The sequence below is a fragment of the Solanum verrucosum genome, unplaced genomic scaffold (genome assembly GCF_900185275.1).
Source record: "Solanum verrucosum unplaced genomic scaffold, falcon-dt-bn FXZP01000009.1, whole genome shotgun sequence".
NCBI classification, from domain to species: domain Eukaryota; kingdom Viridiplantae; phylum Streptophyta; class Magnoliopsida; order Solanales; family Solanaceae; genus Solanum; species Solanum verrucosum.
The window spans coordinates 1,251,127-1,269,751 of record NW_026020231.1 but is presented as its reverse complement, the minus strand read 5'-3'; the positions used below and the strand labels follow the sequence as shown (position 1 = coordinate 1,269,751).

The following is an 18,625-nucleotide window of genomic DNA, read 5'->3' as shown; positions in this document are numbered from 1 at the left end:
AAGAAGGGATCTCACATTAATGATTTGGATAAGAATGAGTTGTTCGTATAAATTCGAACAAAACAAAAAGGACAGAAATTCCTAAAAAGAGCGAAATTATATTTTTATATATTAAATAAAAAATAGCACCAACATGATTTTCTTTTGTCAAGGGAACTTACATTTAATGATTTGGATAAAAATGAGTTGTTTGGCTAAGTTCGAAGAAAACAAAAAGGACTGAGGTTTCTAAGAAGAGTGGTATTACGTTTTTATATTTTACTAGGTCGTTTGGTCTGATGGATAAAGAAAAAAAAATTTGTGATAACTTTTTAGTATCTCTCAATTATTTATTTGGTTACAAAGTGTGGCATAACTTATCATAAAATTAATAATTATGACTGACATAAGTTATCTCTATTTGTGGATGGAATACTAATCCAGGAATAACTTATCTCGGGATAAAGATGTAAAATAACAAAATTACCCCATTAAATCTTCTTTTATAAACAAACAACTTATTCTTAGAGGACATTTCTGTAAACACACAACTTACTCTTAGAAATTATGTCATGCATATTTGACAAACCAAACAACCAATAAAAATAATCTTAACATAACTAATGTCATCATAACTTATCTCAATATAATTTATTCCACCATAATTAATCCAACATAATTTGTGTTCAAACCAAACGACCCCTTAAGGTTTCCCTCCATTAAATTTCAATTGTCAAAACAACATTGGGCTTTGTGTAAAAAAGTGGACTTTTCTCTGAAAGGGCCCATTGTATAAATACGTCAAACTGAATTAGCATTGCCAGTTTTGCCAATCAGTGTGTACTCACTAGGAAAAATTGATTTTCTCTGTCAATCTACTCGTCCATGGATTCCGATTCTTTTAGGTCGTCGGAACGACGACGAGTTGGACTGATATACGATGAAAGAATGAAAAAGCATTTTGATCCAATTTTAAAGGATCATCCGGAGAGTCCAGATCGTATTTATGAAATCTGGAACAAACTTCAACATTCAGGAATCGCTCAGAGGTACTTCTTCATTTCCTTTTCGTTCTATAACCTATTTTTTTTTAAAAATTAATTATTATTTTTTGGTTCAGATGCACTGTTATGGGGGGAAAGGAAGCCAAGGATGAACATATATCTTTGGTTCATAACAGAAAACATATAGATTTCATCAAAAGCATTAGCTCAAAGCAAGAGAAGTTCTGGAAAGAGATGACTAAGAAGTACAATTCGGTATACATCAATCAAGGCTCTTCAGAAGCAGCTTACATTTCTGCAGGTTGTGTGATTGAGGTAACCTCCGTGTTTCATTTTACTTGTCCCTTAAACAAAATGATGTCCTATTTTACTTGTTCATTTTAACAAAGCAATAGAATTTTATTATTTTTCCCCATACTAGCCTTAGTATTAAATAACTACAAGTTGTCTAATTTAGATTCCTAAAGCATCATTAATAAGCTTAGTTTAGTAAAATACACTTCTAATTAATGCTTGCTTAAGGGGTGTGATAGGTCAACAACAGTGGCCAGGTAACATTAAACTGAGGGAGTGCTCAGGCTTTTTGTATAATCTGTCAGAAATTGTTGCTTTTCATTGGCTTTATACATGTTGTCTTCCTTTTTAATTGAGTATTTGGTTTGGGACTGTGTAAACTTTGTGCACTTAAGGGCATTTCTTAATCTGCTTTATGGATATTGTATTGTGGATCTTGTTCTTTTGGATGATTCTTTTGTGCTTTACTGTGTATTGTGATGATCATATTTTAGTGTTCTCCCACTTTGCATCTATGATATTCTTTAAAGCATTGAACTTGCGTGTACCATACAGGTTGCTGAGAAAGTTGCTGAAGGAGAACTAGACTCTGCCTTTGCCATTGTCAGGCCTCCCGGACATCATGCAGAACCAAATCAACCAATGGGATTTTGTTTGTTCAACAATGTTGCTATAGCTACACAATATCTCTTGGATAAAAGAGTAAGAGTTAGTTTCAGTTAGTGAAACGTAGGTGGATTCAAATCTTTGATTAGTTTTGTGAATCAAATCAACGATTTTAAATATTATCTGGTTAATTTCCTCGCAGGCTGATTTGGGGATTAAGAAGATTTTAATTGTTGATTGGGATGTCCATCATGGAAATGGCACCCAAAAGATGTTTTGGAAGGACCCTCGAGTTCTCTTCTTTTCTGTGCATAGGTACGTGTGAATGTGCTAGTCTTTATTGTATTTCTCAACCACTTGAAGGCTTTAGGATGTAAATAAGCTGACAAAGAAGATTATTTGTTTAAAAAGGTATCAAATTTAGTCTCTTATGGTGTATCATTGTTGGTCTTAATTAGGCACGATTTTGGAACCTATTATCCTTGTGATGAAGCTGGGTCACATAAAATGACTGGTGAAGGACCGGGAAAAGGATACAATATAAATGTTCCTTGGGAGCATGGCGGTTGTGGTGATGCAGACTATCTTGCTGTGTGGGATCATGTCTTGATTCCTGTTGCCAAAGAATTTTGTCCTGACATTGTCCTGATCTCAGCAGGATTTGATGCAGGTTAGCTAGAGCTTGGTTTTATCCTCTGTGGGTCTTCTCATCATTTTCTATAGTGTTTCTCCTATCTCATCTTTTCTCTCTCAGCTTCAATTTTCGTTTTTAAGGTTTTTTCAGCAATTTAGGGTATTGCTATTCTTGGTTATCAATGTGGTTGATTGTTATTGATGTCTGCATGATGCAGTGTTTGAATCAATTATCTATTTTACTTTAAAAAATCATTTTCCTTATACCTGATTTTTGTAGTTTCATATTTGATTTAAGATAAGGTTAACAGTGTTATCCTTAACCTATGAGACTAATCAGCTACACTTAGGACCGGTTTGTACATGATATGAAATCATGATTTGAAATCAGATTGGTAAAGTTTTATTTCGACATGCAATTTGGATTTCTTAAGTTGTAATTTTTTTCTCATAAACATGAAAACCCCACAAGTTGTGAAAATTATCAAAATTTCTCCAGTTCTCAAAAACAAAGATGATTTTTATGTAAAGCGTTGGGATAAAGATAGGATAATGGCTGAATGTGTCTGGTTTGTGATGCAATGTCCTTGTAAATGGAAAAGATGGTTGTTTTGTATACACCTGCCTTCCAAAAATCTAGCAAGTAATGAAAAACGCTAGGATCTTGAGAACATGTGTGTACGTGGAAAGAGTGGTATGATTACTGCTATTTTTGTTTCCAGACAAATCCCTTTTCATTTTATTTCAATATTTTACCCTTTTTATTAGTACAAGTCGAGCAGAAGGGAAGAGCTTCCAAAATCCCACTATCAAGAAAAAGGCTATGAGCGCTTATCTAACTTCTAGCTTGTTAGGAATGGGATTCCTAGGACTAAGACAGGTAAAGCCGAAGTATACATCCGTGAAAAAGAATTACCTGTAGAAAACTAATTTTTTAGGTATTTATATGACCTTATGGACTCCTTTGAAGTGGATTGATTTAATAGAAATAGAATTGTAATTCCAAAAGGATTGGTGCATAGACACTGCTATTGATGAAAAAGGGATCTGGTCTTTCACTTTAATTGAGTATTCCTGCTATTTTGATTCAGAAACCTATCTCATACATCTCTATACATGTGTTGGTTCTTGAATCTTCAGTAGCTTTCTTGTCAAGACCTTTTGTCATTGGATATTTGGCTAAAATGGAGTAAGTTGGCAACGTGGGACGATGAGACATATTAAAACCCCTGAACTAACATTATAAATTATTTTTTATCTCTTTGCTCTTATGTATTTTGTCGAACTGCTATTCAAATTGGAAATCATAGTTTTCTTGCTGACTAATCTGATTCAACAGTCTTTAACAGTTTTGATGTTTAATTTGATAGCTATTGGTGATCCTCTTGGTGGATGTTGTGTTAGTCCACATGGATATGCTGTAATGTTGAACAAGGTGAGCTCTAAGTCACTGTTGCAAAGTAATCATTGATTTTTTTTCTCAATGAAAGTCTTTGTTTTTCTTCTGTTTATGTCATTTTCCACCATTTATCCTTTTCTTGTGATTTGTTTCTATAAAGTACATGTTTAGAGACTTCACTTACATTTTTATTTGCATATTTTAGTTGCTGGAGTTTGCCGGAGGCAAGATTGTAATGGCACTCGAAGGTGGATATAATAAGGTCTCTATAGCAAATTCTGTGCAAGCTTGTATTGAAGTGTTATTACAGCAAAAACCAATTATTGGATCTTCTGAGGCTTATCCATTTGAATCCACATGGCGAGTGATACGGGCTGTAAGAATGTTTCTGCCCTAGCCCATTGTGCTTCTCCTTGTTTTCCTTTTTTTTCTAATTCAGATCCATAAAGTATATTTCTGGCTGAATTTTGTGTCTGTGAGCCAAATTTCCTGCATGTTAAGAGTAACAATATGGCCTTATGGTTTAAGGTGTGCGTACTTAATTTTTCATTGTACACCATAAATGTGTTCAGGTACGAGAAAAGTTGAGTTCATTTTGGCAATCATTTTCGGAGAGATTACCGGTGAAAGTAACTAGCATGAGCTCTCCTTACATTCAGGTCAGATTTCTTTTCCTTGCTATTTAAGTATCATCAATAACCTTCTCGAGAACAGTCTCTCCAACTCAAGTTGTTGGGGCATGTATTGTAAGGCATATGTTTTGAGGCATGAAATATGTACCTTTCAGTTTTTATTTGTTACTATTAGAAAAATAAGAAAAATGTTTTTTTTTAGAAAAATAAAAGATATAGTTAAATGAAGAACAAGAGATAGAAGAGATGGAGAAGAGGTTGTGATGCAATGAGTGATATGTTGTTGAGTTTAGAAAATTCTAGACATTAGGAATTGTCTGCCACTCAAAAACCTCTGTACCTTAGAGAAATGGGTAAGGTCAATGTACACTATATCCTCTTTACACCCTACTCTGTGGGACTACAGTGGGTATGATGTTATCGTTGTAAAAATTGTCTGCCGGGGATGTAGACTTTGCTTAAACCTCAACATACTGTAGCCTCTAGGCTCGTAAAATGCACCTGGTCCCATAAACATTATACAACAGGCAACCAGATTGACATGGAGTCATGATGGGAGTGCCTTGAGCGGAGTGATCCAAATGATATCAGCAATTCAAGTTCCATTAACAGTGGGCTCCGCTCAAGGCACTCCCATCATGACTCCATGCCAATTTGGTTGCTTGTTATAGAATGTTTATGGGACCAGGTGCCTCTTACGAGCTGATATCATTTGGATCATTGCACTTCTTTTTTATAAACTTATGATAATCTATGTTGCTTGGACTCTCTGAAAATATTGCAACACATGTGTTGGATCCTTAAAAAATGCACTACTTTTGGGGATTTGACACGCACCTGTCAATATTTTTGAGTTTGAACAACATTGATGATAACAATAATGCCCTTTTGGCAATCATCTGTATATACATTAAAACTAGGCATATAATAGGTGATGTGGCACCTCTCTATGACCAACAATTATGTTTTTTGTCTTTTTGACTTTTCTCTCCCCCTTTCCCTTATTATCGAATTAAAGGATTAATCATTGACTACCATATTTATTGAGAATCATTACATATTAATCAATTAATTCTATATCAGTTACATGCATTTTTTGATTATTTTCCACATAAGTTTCAAACACAAATTTATTTCTCTCCTTATTTAAAGCTTTTACATAAAGTTTCAGTTATAAAATTATTTTCACCCCATTTTTCAGAAATAGGTAAATTCTAAGCATGAGGTTGATGGACCAAGGCCATTTTTTTGTACTCACAAAACATTTTTTTTTATCTTAAAACTCCTATTGAAACAACAAACTTTATTATATCAATAACTCTTTCTTCATTTTTCAAGACACCAAATATCAACATATGCGAAGCAGGAACCGAACACCAGGTGAAAGGTCAAAAGGAAAAAACGAGGTTCAAGGCTTCTATCAAGCGTTTTATATTGCTTTGATTATAAGTAGGGTGAAACATGAAGAAGTAGGGAATTAGTAATTAGAACTTTTGCTAAAGTTCTGTCCTGCAACGACAACCTATTCGATACATTTTGCAATATCAACTCATGTATGAATGTATTTATTTTTTTCTTCTGTCATGTCTACCTTTTTTTTCATTGAAGCATTTCGAATTTATAGAAAAAAAAAAATTAGAACAATATAGGTTATGGAGATATGGAAGGAAAATGAAGACGAACATAGATGTATCATCTCCTTAAATCTATAGATAATATTGATGTGTTTAATTAGCAAATAATGATTCATTTAGTTTGTTTCATATAGAGTAGCATTAGTTTATTCCATATATCATCTCCTTAAATCCATAGAGAATAACAATGTGTTGTTCTAATGGTAGTGAATATTACTTAAGGAATGAGATTTAAAAAATTGGGATATTCTTAAAATGTGAATAATGAGGGAATTGCCTTGTGATTTAAGAGTTTCTTTTCGGGAAGAAAGGAAGATGCCAAATGTATTGATTGTAGTTGTGTAAGGCGCGGTTCTAACTTGTGAGGAAGAAATGAAAAAGAAATAATTGGAAAACAGAGGTATATAATAAATGATTTAAGTGTCATTTCCTTTTTTTGGTTTTTATATTCAGGAATATATATTTTTAGTCCATTCTAATTTGATTTTTAGTTTAGGATTATATTTATACAAAATTCATATAAAAGAATAATGTAGAGGAATGCATAAAAAAGTATTAGCAGGGATTACAACATAACTAGTGACAAGTGAGGTCTGGAAAGGTAGAATGTATGCAGACCTTACCACTATCTCGTGGAGGTAGAGAGTCTGTTTTCGAAAGACTCTCGGCTCAAGTGCAACAAATTCAGGTACAAAAAAAAGATTGTGAAGAGAATAAAACAATAATAATGTAACAATGCAAAGTCTATTGAAAAGGAGCCAAAAACAATAATACAATAATGTGATAGTAGAAACATACTAAACAATAAACTAGGATACATTAAAGAAAATACTAATACCAATGATAAACTCAACCACAATAATACTAAACACCAACCACCCTAAGCACAATAATACAAAACACCCCCTACTAACTTTTTACCCTAATATGTGTCCTTCACACCCTCCTATTTAAGGTCATGTCCTCGGTAACATGAAGATGCATCATATTTTGTTTTATTACTTCTACCCAATACTTCTTCGGCCTACCTTTGTCTTTCCTCGTACCCTTTATAACCAAATTGTTGCACTTCTTCATAGGTGCGTCTACGTATCTCCTCTTCACATATTCAAACCATCTTAGTCTCGCTTCCCTCATCTTGTACACCATCGAGGCTACCCTATTCCAAATAACCTCATTTCGAATCTTTATGGATTTAAGGAGATGATATATGGAATAAACTAATGTTACTATATATGAAACAAACTAAATGAATCATTATGTGCTATTAAACACATTAATATTCTCTATAGATTTAAGGAGATGATATCTCTATGTTTGTTTTCATTTTCCTTCCATATCTCCATAACCTATATTGTTCTAATTTATTTTCTCCTATAAATTTGAAGTGCTTCAATGAAAAAAAGGTAACATGACAAAAGAAAAAAATAAATACATTCATACATGAGTTTATATTGCAAAATGTATCAAATAAGTTGTCGTTGCAGGACAGAACTTTAGCAAAAGTTCTAATTATTGATTTCTTTCTTCTTCATGCTTCACCCTACTTATAATAAAAGAAATATAAAACACTTGGTAGACGCCTTGAACCTCCTTTTTTTCTTTTGGCTTATCACCTGGTGTTTGGTTCCCGCTATGCTGATATTTGGTGTCTTGAAAATTGAAGAAAGAGTTATTGATATAATAAAGTTTGTTATTTCAATAGGAGTACAAGATAAAAAAAAATGTTTTGTGACTATAAAAAAAAATAGTCTTGGTCCATTGACCTCATACTTAGAACTTACCTACTTTTGAAAATGGGGTGAAAAATAATTTTATAACTGAAACTTTATGTAAAAGCTTTAAATAAGGGGAGAAATAAGCATGAGGTCCTAGAATGACCACACATCCATCTTAACATCCTCACTTTCGCAACATGTATCTTCTGGACATGGGAGTTTTTGACTGGCCAACATTCAACCCCGTGCAACAATGTTGGTCTAACCACCACTTGATAAAACTTGCCTTTGAGTTTCGATGGTACCTTGGTCTATACGAGTGCGGATCTAGAGGTTGGATCTTTCATGTTCTAATTTTTAAGATATGGATACATGTGTGGATACGGGTGTTGGGATTCTGCTAAAAATAATTAAAATATCTAAAAAAAGAGTTATAAAACCTAAGTTATGAGATATTATGTGGAGAACTTGAGGAAAATCCTAGAAGGAGATTAAAGGAAAAGGAGTGACATAGAAATTTCTATATAAAAGGTATTCCATTTTCTTCAATTTCACCTTAGCTTTTGTATAGATTTACAGAAATCAATTTTGGTTAAAAGAATCTACAATCAGACATGGATCCCACACCCGTGTCATGTCGACACGGGTGCGACACCAAAAGTGAAGAATCTAAGCAACTTAGACTTCACGTAAGATTTTATTTTGTTGATATTATTTTTGTAAATTCAGTGATGCTCTTTACATGACCGTGCAAAGTGCGGTTAAATTTACTACTGGTAGTAAAATACCCCTTTTTGTCGATCTCTAGTTTTGGTTGCCATGTCCTTGGATCATTTTGTTGCCTTGATTCGTCAGTTCACTAATTAGATTAAGAGCTTAGTCCTAGAATTAGCGTTGGGGATGCTTTGTGCAAAGTGTTAAGTTATGAGGTCACACATACTAACCAATGGATGCATTGTGTGCAAGTATCAGTTAAATATTGGCGTTGTGGATGGATTATTAAGCTTTACTATGCTTCCCAAAATAAATGAACTTTTTCATTCACAATGTGTCACCACGAAATCCCTGGGAAAACTTATGTAGGCCAAATGCTTGTTGCTCCTTTACTTTAATTTCATTTAATTCTTCTAATATGTGCAATGTAATTGTTTCTATATTAACTTTAATAGATTTTGTTACTTCTACTTCAGGTCGTTAGCTCTGATTCTGAAGATGAGTACAACACCTTTTCTAACAGGGTAGCACAAGATTTGGAGAAGGATATTGAGAATGTAATACAACCATTTTCAGACCTGAAAGTTAATGATGGCACAGGCATAACAAGTATAATATTGTTTTCCCTTGCAAAAATTTGCTGTTTTATTTCTGGAGATGTCTTTTAATCATCTTTGAATTTTCACAGGTCAAGCTAGCACTAATTCTCACACTTGGAGGGAAGAGCTTTCAAAAATTGATATATGGTATGCCACATTTGGATCAAATATGAAGTTATCAAGGTTCCTTTGCTATATTGCAGGAGGACAGGTATAGCTATAATTCATTATTTGGAATGCATACATTCATTATAAACCTCCTGCACCAGAGAGTAGTGAGTTGTGAAAAAACATTAAACTGCTACTTTTGGCCACTCCCTCTCTAAGTGTGTGGCTTTATTCTTCTTGAACTTCTACAACCTTATCGTCCTTCTTAAATTCCAGAATGATCTTAAAACTTACTCATGTACAAACCGAATACTTGTGTTCTACAGTAGTATGGAAAAGTTGTTCTAATGGTTGATAGTTTCCTTTGTCAAGCAGAAGGACGAAAAAAAGTTATAAATTATAAAAATGATAAAGTTAATGATTAACAATCTGGTCCTAGAAATGCCAAGATTGAGAGTTCTAAACTGCACCTCAGCAGGAATTAGGTCACCCGTGTATTGGTTTTTTGTGAAGGTAGGTGTTGAGTGGTGAATACAGCATCACTTATGAAAGGATTGAGAAAATGGAGAGAGGTGTGGAAGGAGTCTGCAAGTTAAAATCCGTGAGCATAAATAGTTACTTGAAATGGTTGAAAATTCATTTTACTGGGAAATCTTCATGTCTTTGTCAAGTTTAAGGTGCTATCTATGTATTCTGCTAAAATCAAATTGGAACATCTCAATGATTGGGAGGTTCAAAGAGTGGCTGATTTCCTCAACAAACGTGATCAATTTCCTGGGGTTCAAGCTGGTGAAGATCATTTATGGTGGCAGGGAAACTCCCAAGGCATTTTTAAGGTCAGTGCTGCCTATAAAATTATGAATCAGTCCAACCACCAGATAGCAAACTTGCCATGGAAGCAGATTTGGAGGATAAAAGTTCCCCACAAGGCATTAATTTTTGTATGGTTATTGGCAAAGGAGGCCACTTTAACAGTGGACAACTTGATGAGCAAAGGTATGACACTGTGCTCAAGATGCTTCCTGTGTAAAGAAACAGCTGAGACAGTCAACCATCTATTTCTGCACTGTCTATACACAGCTCATTTGTGGAGAATCATCCTAAACCTTAAGGGCTCATTTGGTGTGATGGATTAGAAGATTTAATCCCATGATAAATTTTGAGTGACCTATAATTTGTTGTTTGGTTGCAAAGGTTGAGATAACTTATCCTAGGATTAACAATTAGTCATGCACTGGAGGTGGAATAGTAATCCCAGGATAACTTATCCTGGGATAAAGGATGTAAAATAACAAAAATAACCCCCCTTAAACTCTCTTTTATACACCACATTAATATTCTTGTATATTAACATAATTTTGAACAACATTTATAATAACTTTCACAACCTTAATTATTCGTTGTTTTTATGATAATATATTTTTCTATTAAAAATTTACATTTTATAAATACAATTTTTATTTATGAATATATTATAAGTTGAATTTATTTGCCTAATTCTTATGTTTATTTATATTTTGATTTCTCTTAAAATGTTCACTCCACTACTAAAAACATGTTTTTGATTAAATAGTTTATTACTCAGTAAAAAAATATATTTTATATATCAATTAAAATGTAGATAACTTTAATAATAAATTTTCTCTTACTTTAACAAACTTAAAACGGAAGTTTTATTTTTAAGCTAAATAAGATGGAAGTTTTATTTTTAAGTTAAATAAGATGAAAGGTTAATTTTAAAAACACTCTGCACAATCATGAATATGCACACACAAAAATATGTAAGCTAAATAAGATGTAAGTTTTATTTTTAAGTTAAATAAGATGAACGTTTTATTTTAAAAACACATGGCACAATCATGGGAATACACACAAAAATATTTAAGCTAAATAAGATGGAAATTTTATTTTTAAGAATGAATAACTAAAGCATGCAAAGAAAATGTAAAAAAAAAAAAAAAACTAAATAAGGTGGAAGTTATTTTTGTAAACAAACAACTTATTCTTAAAAATTATCCTATGAATACAAGATTGAATATGACAAACCAAACAAGCAATAAAAATTAATCCCAGCATAACTAATCTCAGCATAACTTATCCTAGCATAACTAATCCCAACATAACTTGTATTCAAACCAAATAACCCCTAAGGTTATAGCATGGACAATGCCAAGCAAGATAACAGAGGCTCTTAGCAGCTGGGAGGGAACATGTTCACATGCTAAGGATAGGAGTAGATGGAGAATTGCCCAGCTTGTATCTGGTGGACAATTTGGAAGGAGAGGAATTTCAGATGTTTTGATAGCTTAAAGAATAATGTGTTGAAGATCAACTTGAACTTCATCTTACTGCTATGTTTTTGGTGTAATCAGATTTACTCTAATGATATTGTGTTTGTGTCTATCATAGACGTTCTAGATTCTTTATAGCTAGCGAGGGAAGACACTAGAGCTCTACTGTAAATATGGTTTCAGAGTACTGTTTTGATACTTGATATGATACAAAGTTACTGATTTAAAAAAAATGAAACAGCGTCCTAGTGCAATTAGAACTGAATGGTGTGAGGATATTTCTTAGAAGATAATAGTGTAAAACGTTTGCCATGTTTATTGCCTCCTTGAAATGGTTTTACATATTTGGGTCATAATGATTCCGCAAAACTTTAATGACTCTCAGTTAGTCAGGCATCTTATGATATGAAACTAATTTAATGTTAAGATGAGATTGATGCTGATGAAAGGGTAAAGAGTATTGACCTTTCAGGGTGTCTCTACGTTCTTTTTATGCATTCCAGGTGGAAGGCATGCGAAAGCCATGTATTGGTTCGTTGGATAAAAGCAAGCCAAAGGAGATCAAATGGGAATCTTTTCCCCATCGCCTATTCTTTGCTCGTGAGCATACATCTACATGGGGTCCGGGTGGGGTTGCTTTTCTTCACCCTGAAAGCAACAGTGATGAAAAAGCTTACTTGTGCCTATATAGGATAACGTATGTCATTCTTTCCTTTATCTGAAATGTTTCTCCTTTCATGGTAATTAGGAGTTTGTCATTTTGTTGGCATTTTTTAATAAAGACCTTCGACTCTTGGTGATTTAGAATTATAACTTAATATTCTTTTTTCTTTTTACAGGCTTGAGCAATTTAATGATGTTTTACTTCAAGAGAATACTTCGAGCTTTGACATGAATTACCCTTTGTTTGACATGACTGACTTACAATCTATTGAAGAAAGAAAATGTGTTCCAGCTGAGGCTGTCAAGGTGTGATTTTATGCACTCTGTATTGTTCTCATGAGTATTATTCTCTTCACTCTCGTATTAATGGTTCAAAAACTATAAGATTCAAATGGGCATAAAAACAATGGTAGCATAAGATATAACCATATATTTTCTGCTAATTAGTCGCTAATAAATTCCAGGTTGTGATGGATGGAAAATTTTATGTATGTAATTCATGAGGATGTTCTCTCCCTGGCATCCGTCAGCGTTACACCTGTATTAATGAATTAGCCATGTAGGGATAAGGGTGAGATTTTGTACAATAATAACTTATCCATAGTGATCCCACAAGTGGGATATGGGGATGATAGAGTGTATGCAGACTTTACCCCTACCTTGTAAGGAAGATAGGTTGTTTCCGATAGACCCTCAGCTCAAGAAAAACATTCCAAAAATTAATTGAACTATTCACCTCATCAAAAAGGAACTGAAAGGACTGATATGGGAGGGATGAGGGAGATATGACCTTGTTGATCTGTTGAATCATAATTAGCCAAACAACATAGAATCATCAGTTCTCAGGGATGATCATCCGAAGACTAGTAAATCCTAGGAAGGAAACCATGAATTTGCCCCCAGATAAGCTCAATAGGTGGCAATCTCATCACGGACTTTAAATTGTGTTCGCATCTCTCAACTATTAAGTTGTCAACAAGAATACTATATCTTGAGTCAAGTAAAGTGATGATGCCAAAAAAAATACTCCCAAGTAAAGATGAATTTATGCACTCCAAATGTCCGTTATTTTGTCAAAAACAGCAAACATAAGTTTCTCTTGTATCTTGAGTTTGTTTCCTCTGCCAAGAAATTTCGAGCCTCTAATAACTTGCAACATCTTTTTTTCTATTTATTTTTCCATTTTCTTAATAAACAAAATCTTTTACCTGAGCTAAATCTGAGTCTGAATGTTAACTGTCTGGGGGTGTTGAACAGTTTGATAAGTTCCATTCTATTTTAGTTTTTCAGAGTGAAATTTAGTGAACCCCAAATTTGCCGAACAACTTATTTACTATTGAAATGAAATGAAACCAATGGAGCAGAAGGGATATAAATGACGCATATTGTCTACCCCAGCTGATTTAGGATTGAGGTAGTTGATTGATTGATAGTAAAAGATGACGAGTATTGCTTTAAAAAAGAATGTAAGAATCTTAGTAACAGGACAGAATAGTTTTTATCCTATCCTAGTAGTGTTCATTCTTACCCCCTGCCCCAGACGTCTGGCCTTTTCTTGACATAACTCTGAGCTAGATGATTGTTCTCATTGTATGATTTTGTTTGACTTTCATGTAGAATGGCTGGTACCATAATGTGCTATACCTGGGAAAGGAGAATGGTATTCCTATTTTGACAATGACGTAAGCGTGTTGCCTTTAGTTTTGTATGCTCTTTCGTTTATGTATTTTCTTGTCCAACTGAATCTCATCCATCACTTTTCTGCTTCTCTATCAGATGCCGGCTGTCAGATGTTGATAGCTTCAAATCAGGTAAAGTAGGTATGTGCAAACCATCTAAAGAATATGCCAATACTCTGATTAGAGGTTTGGTGGAAGGGAAGCAGCTATCAGAAGAGGAAGCTACCACTTACATACAAGAAGCAGCTAGCAGAGCATTGTGACTGCCCTATCCTGCTTGTTTGTATGTACAGTGCGAATTCAGAGTGCAGTATTGAGTAGCTGCTAGATAATTATGTGATTACTATGCCTAGCAACATATGCACCAGCAATGTTATTGTGCCATATTTTTTGCAGAAGCAACTTCTTACCATTTGGTCAGGGTGTATATAACTTGTTCGATCAACGTATATTTTTGTGTGTAAATTGTTTCTGGTTCCTTCTTTCATTGCAATATTTTGGCTTAGCAGTGAAATGTATTTTGCCCACAAACTACTCTGATCATGTCCATTGAATTTGGCAGTTAGTAGCCGATCCCAGTATTTGTGAATGAATGTGTGTGATTGTGTTGTTTAGAAACTTGCAAGTGCAGTTGTTCAAAGCGACAGTCTTTGGTATTCAATTATGGCACAGTTGCATTAATATTTAATTCTTTTTTTTTTCAAATCATCAGAGCTGAATAGTTTCTAAATGAAGACAGACCACTAAAGGCCTCAATTTAACCATAACGTAAATGATCCTGTTGAATATGAATTCTTGTCTATTGGTTCAAATCAAGAATTTTGAGCATACAGTTGAATCGAAGGACAAAGGAAAAATTTTGAGCCCAGGTATTTAGACCCATCAATTAAGTGTAATCTACTGTCAAGATACAAAATTCTTCGGTTTTTCCAACTCATTTGAATATGGTATAAAATGATGATTCTAAATAGTACAAAATGATCTATAAACCATAAAGAATAAGGAACAAATAATCCACCCCAACCATCCAGCAATCCGCTTGAACAACATCACCGCGATTTTAGTTTAGCATGCCCTGTTGATCCTAGATGCTTGTGTAATTGATTCCTGTGGGGAGAAGCAGATTATTAGATATGGAAAAGAAGAGGAAATATAAACTCATTAATCAAAACAAAGATTCATGACTGAGCCTGCACCTTGAATCGAATTCCTCCCCACATGTATCACACAAGTTGCTAGAAGATTTCGATTTTCCCTAAATCCAAATGAAACTGTGTTATAACACATAATTCCAAAGCTTGGTTTCATTCACAACCACATCACAAGACAACTAATATAAGGTTCTTAAAAGATTCACTTGAAACAGGAGGAGTAGATAACTGTGGAAATGGAGTTGTAAATTCTCAAAAATGTGGATAGGAAAAAGAGATTGACATCAAACTAGTCAGGATTATCTTATTTGAGTACCTTTTGTTTCCTTCCTTTGGTTGCATCTTTGGTTGTATCTTTTGATTTGTTGTTTTTGTCTTTCTTTGTGGTAGTTTTCTTGTTTGTATCTTGACTTGGAACTTTTTCACTGTTTCCTGAAACATCATCTCCTTTGTGATCATTTGCAGTTTCTGCTGAAGACTGGGATGACAGCCCCTGGCAAGCTGAGCTATCATTTTTTGCACTATTTACCTTGACTCCAGTATCAACTTCAGTCACATGAGATCCTACATCTCCTCCTCCTCCTGATTCTTCTTCTTCTTGTGGTCTCCTGTTTCTTTGTTTCCTGCCACCCCTATTTCTCCTATTACTTCTAAGATTATTATATTCCATGAAGTCCATTTCATCATTACTGGTTTCATTTTTTGCTGAAGTTTGACGACTACGGCCTGGAACTGCATTCTTCCTACTTTTGCGGCCAGATATCATAGCTTCAAGTACACTAGCTTCATCATCATCTAATACAAGTTCATCAGTCACTCCCTTTAAATTACTGCCAGTTTGATAATTAGTGCTCTCATCTTCATCGCTGCTCTGAACCTCATCATCCTCGAGCTCATCTTCTTGAATTCGTGTACTACCTTTTAAATGCTCTGCTAACTCATCCACACCATCATCAGCAGATAAATCAGTTGTTCTATCAGCATCAGCTACATTTTGCTCCTCACTTTCATCATCCTCCACCACCCCATCATATTCATCATCTTCCTCGTCAAAAGCTTCTCTCAAAGCTGACACCTTCTCCTTATGCTTTTTGGACTGCTCGTGATTTTTCCACTGTTTCTCGCTCTTGAACTTCTTCGAACACACCACACAGTACAATTCATTCTCATCTGCCTTCTTTTTCTCGTCCTCGTCCGATTCCTCCTCAATTCCATCATCTTCTAACTCCTCTGCTTTCGTCCACTCAGGCTCTACGTAATTTCTTGCTCTCTCAGCCTTCTCTCTCTCCAGCTCCTTCCTTCTCTTGCGTTCCTCTTCCTTTTTCTTCTCCATTTCCTCGTTCCTCTTCATCTGCATGTCAATCACTCTCTTATCTCTCTTTTTCACAAACTCTGCTAATCCTCTAACAGTCTCATTGTATTCCCTTCGCGCCTTTTTCCTCAGCTTCTTGTTCTCATCCTCCATCACCCGCCTGGACTTTCTATTAGGTCCTGCCATCACGTCATACTGATCTGCCCAACAATAGTCCATCACAGTAACGAATCCTAGCCAATAGCTATAGAATGCAGTCACCTGAGCATAAGGACTCTCCAAATTTCCCATGAGAGGAGCTTCTTTTGGCAAATCTGTACCTAACTTCCTCGCGAAATTTAAATCGTGTTGGTAGATTTTCTCGAAGAGATCACCATACACCTTGTAAAATCCCTTCCCTTTATCTGAATATCCAGAATACACTGAATTTGAAAAGAAGGAGAACAGGTCGGGGACAGAACCAGAGTTAGACGAATTCCCTGGACCGGAATTGGAGAAAAGTATCTGAGAACGGTGCGAATCGTACCAAGCGCGCTCCCGTGCGTCCGATAGAACCTCGTAAGCATTCACAAGCTCCTGAAAAGAAGCTGTTGCTTCGGATTCCGGCACGCCAGATCGAACAAGCTTGTCAGGGTGGCGTTGCAGCGCTAGCTTTCTGTAAGCGGACCTGATCTCATCGGCCGTGCAGTCACGGCTCACGCCGAGAACCTCGTATAGGCACCTTTTCTCCGACGACGACGCCATTATCGCCGGGAAAGAAAGAATATTAGGTTTCTTTCCTCCTGTTTGGTTAGCGCCTGAAGCAGGGGGATTATTAGGGTTTTTGGATTGGAAAAAAAAAAGGAGGTTGGTCGCTTAGGGGCTGTTTGGTAGGAAAGGGTAATGGTACCGTGCTTAGAACGGACTCCAAAAATCATGTCCAAAACATGGTTTATATATTAGGCAAGAGATATACCAGTGAAATTTCACAAGTGTGGTCTGAAAAGGATAGAGCGTACAAATCTTGTGAAGGTAGAGAGGTTTTTTTCAATTCAAGTGTAGCAAATCCAAATACGAAGAAAAAAGAACCGTGTACAAAACATAGGAACTAACACGTTACCAACAAAATAGTGCAATAATTGAAATAGAGTAATCAATTGACGATACGAAATATCAAAAATAAGAACTACAGTAATACCAGGTAATATTAAGTACCAATAGCTCAAAACTATACAAATAAGCTATTACGATATTTACCACCAAGTCATATACATTAAAAAAGCTAGTAATACCTAGATATCTAAACCAATGTTTTCAAAAATGTTTTTGGGGCGAGTCTCAAGGCGAGTTTCGGAGCGGGGCGTACCGAAAACACTCCGAGCATAAACTAAAGACGTAGATTCATAAGGCGTAAGTTCTAAAATTTGAGGCGTAAACCTCGAGCATAAAAACGTAAGTCCTAGGCATAAACGGCATAAAAAGTAGGCCCAAACCTTTTTAATTTATTTTTTTGAACCTTTTTTGCTTTAAGTCATATTTTTTATTATTGGTGTAATGATATTTCTCAAATAGTAATTATAATACTTTGTTTCTTCATTATTGATTATTACTACTTATCTCAAATAAAAACCATGATGTAATTTCTATATATAAAAGTTAAAATGTTATATCTAATTATGCCCACGTGGACAAGTTACTATTTATAATGATGCAATATTTATGAAGTCTATGTAGACACATATATATCTTTAAAATACACTATTAAATAGTGCAGGAGGGTAAAAGGTCATTCCCAAAGTTTAGGATTGTTACAATAATTTCTGTCAAAGTTCGAATATATTTCAAACTTTTTTTCCTTTTAATTATGATGGGGTTACGAGATCAACCCTTCTTCCGTTTTCATTTACATTAGTGATAGATAAATTAACGCAATATATTCAAAGAGATGTGTCACAATGCATATTATTTGCAGATGACATAGTATTAATTAACGATACAAATTGGAGTTAATAATATAATGAGAGTTTGAAAACATATCCTAAAATCTAAATTTTTTAAGTTAAGCCAGACTAAATCAGAGTACTTAAAATGCAAATTTAGTAACATAACACACAAAACAAAGGTAAAAGTGAAGACGGACATACAAGTTATGCCAAGAAAAGAAAGTTTCAAGTATGTTGACTTTGCAATCTAAGGTAAATTTTCTCAAAAAAGACCGAATATCAATTAA

General features: G+C 34.6%; 2 protein-coding genes across 2 annotated transcripts; one reads left to right on the top strand and one right to left on the bottom strand.

The window, feature by feature from the left end:
* Nucleotides 1–817: 817 nt before the first annotated feature.
* LOC125832526 (histone deacetylase 5) lies at nucleotides 818–14,546 on the top strand. The gene is made up of 14 exons (XM_049511696.1): nucleotides 818–1,028; nucleotides 1,100–1,298; nucleotides 1,833–1,979; nucleotides 2,086–2,198; nucleotides 2,342–2,553; nucleotides 3,887–3,951; nucleotides 4,121–4,291; nucleotides 4,488–4,574; nucleotides 9,090–9,222; nucleotides 9,302–9,423; nucleotides 12,115–12,308; nucleotides 12,451–12,580; nucleotides 13,892–13,956; nucleotides 14,051–14,546. Exons 1-14 carry the CDS (start codon nucleotides 865–867, stop codon nucleotides 14,214–14,216), a joined length of 1,968 nt encoding a protein of 655 aa, XP_049367653.1. The 5' UTR covers nucleotides 818–864; the 3' UTR covers nucleotides 14,217–14,546.
* A 188-nt stretch (nucleotides 14,547–14,734) lies between these two features.
* LOC125832460 (DNAJ protein JJJ1 homolog) lies at nucleotides 14,735–17,199 on the bottom strand. Its single transcript, XM_049511611.1, has 3 exons — nucleotides 15,421–17,199; nucleotides 15,150–15,208; nucleotides 14,735–15,060 (listed from the first exon to the last, which is right to left on the bottom strand). The coding sequence occupies exons 1-3, from the start codon at nucleotides 17,158–17,160 to the stop codon at nucleotides 15,003–15,005; spliced, it is 1,857 nt and encodes a 618-aa protein (XP_049367568.1). The 5' UTR covers nucleotides 17,161–17,199; the 3' UTR covers nucleotides 14,735–15,002.
* Between the last annotated feature and the right edge of the window lie 1,426 nt (nucleotides 17,200–18,625).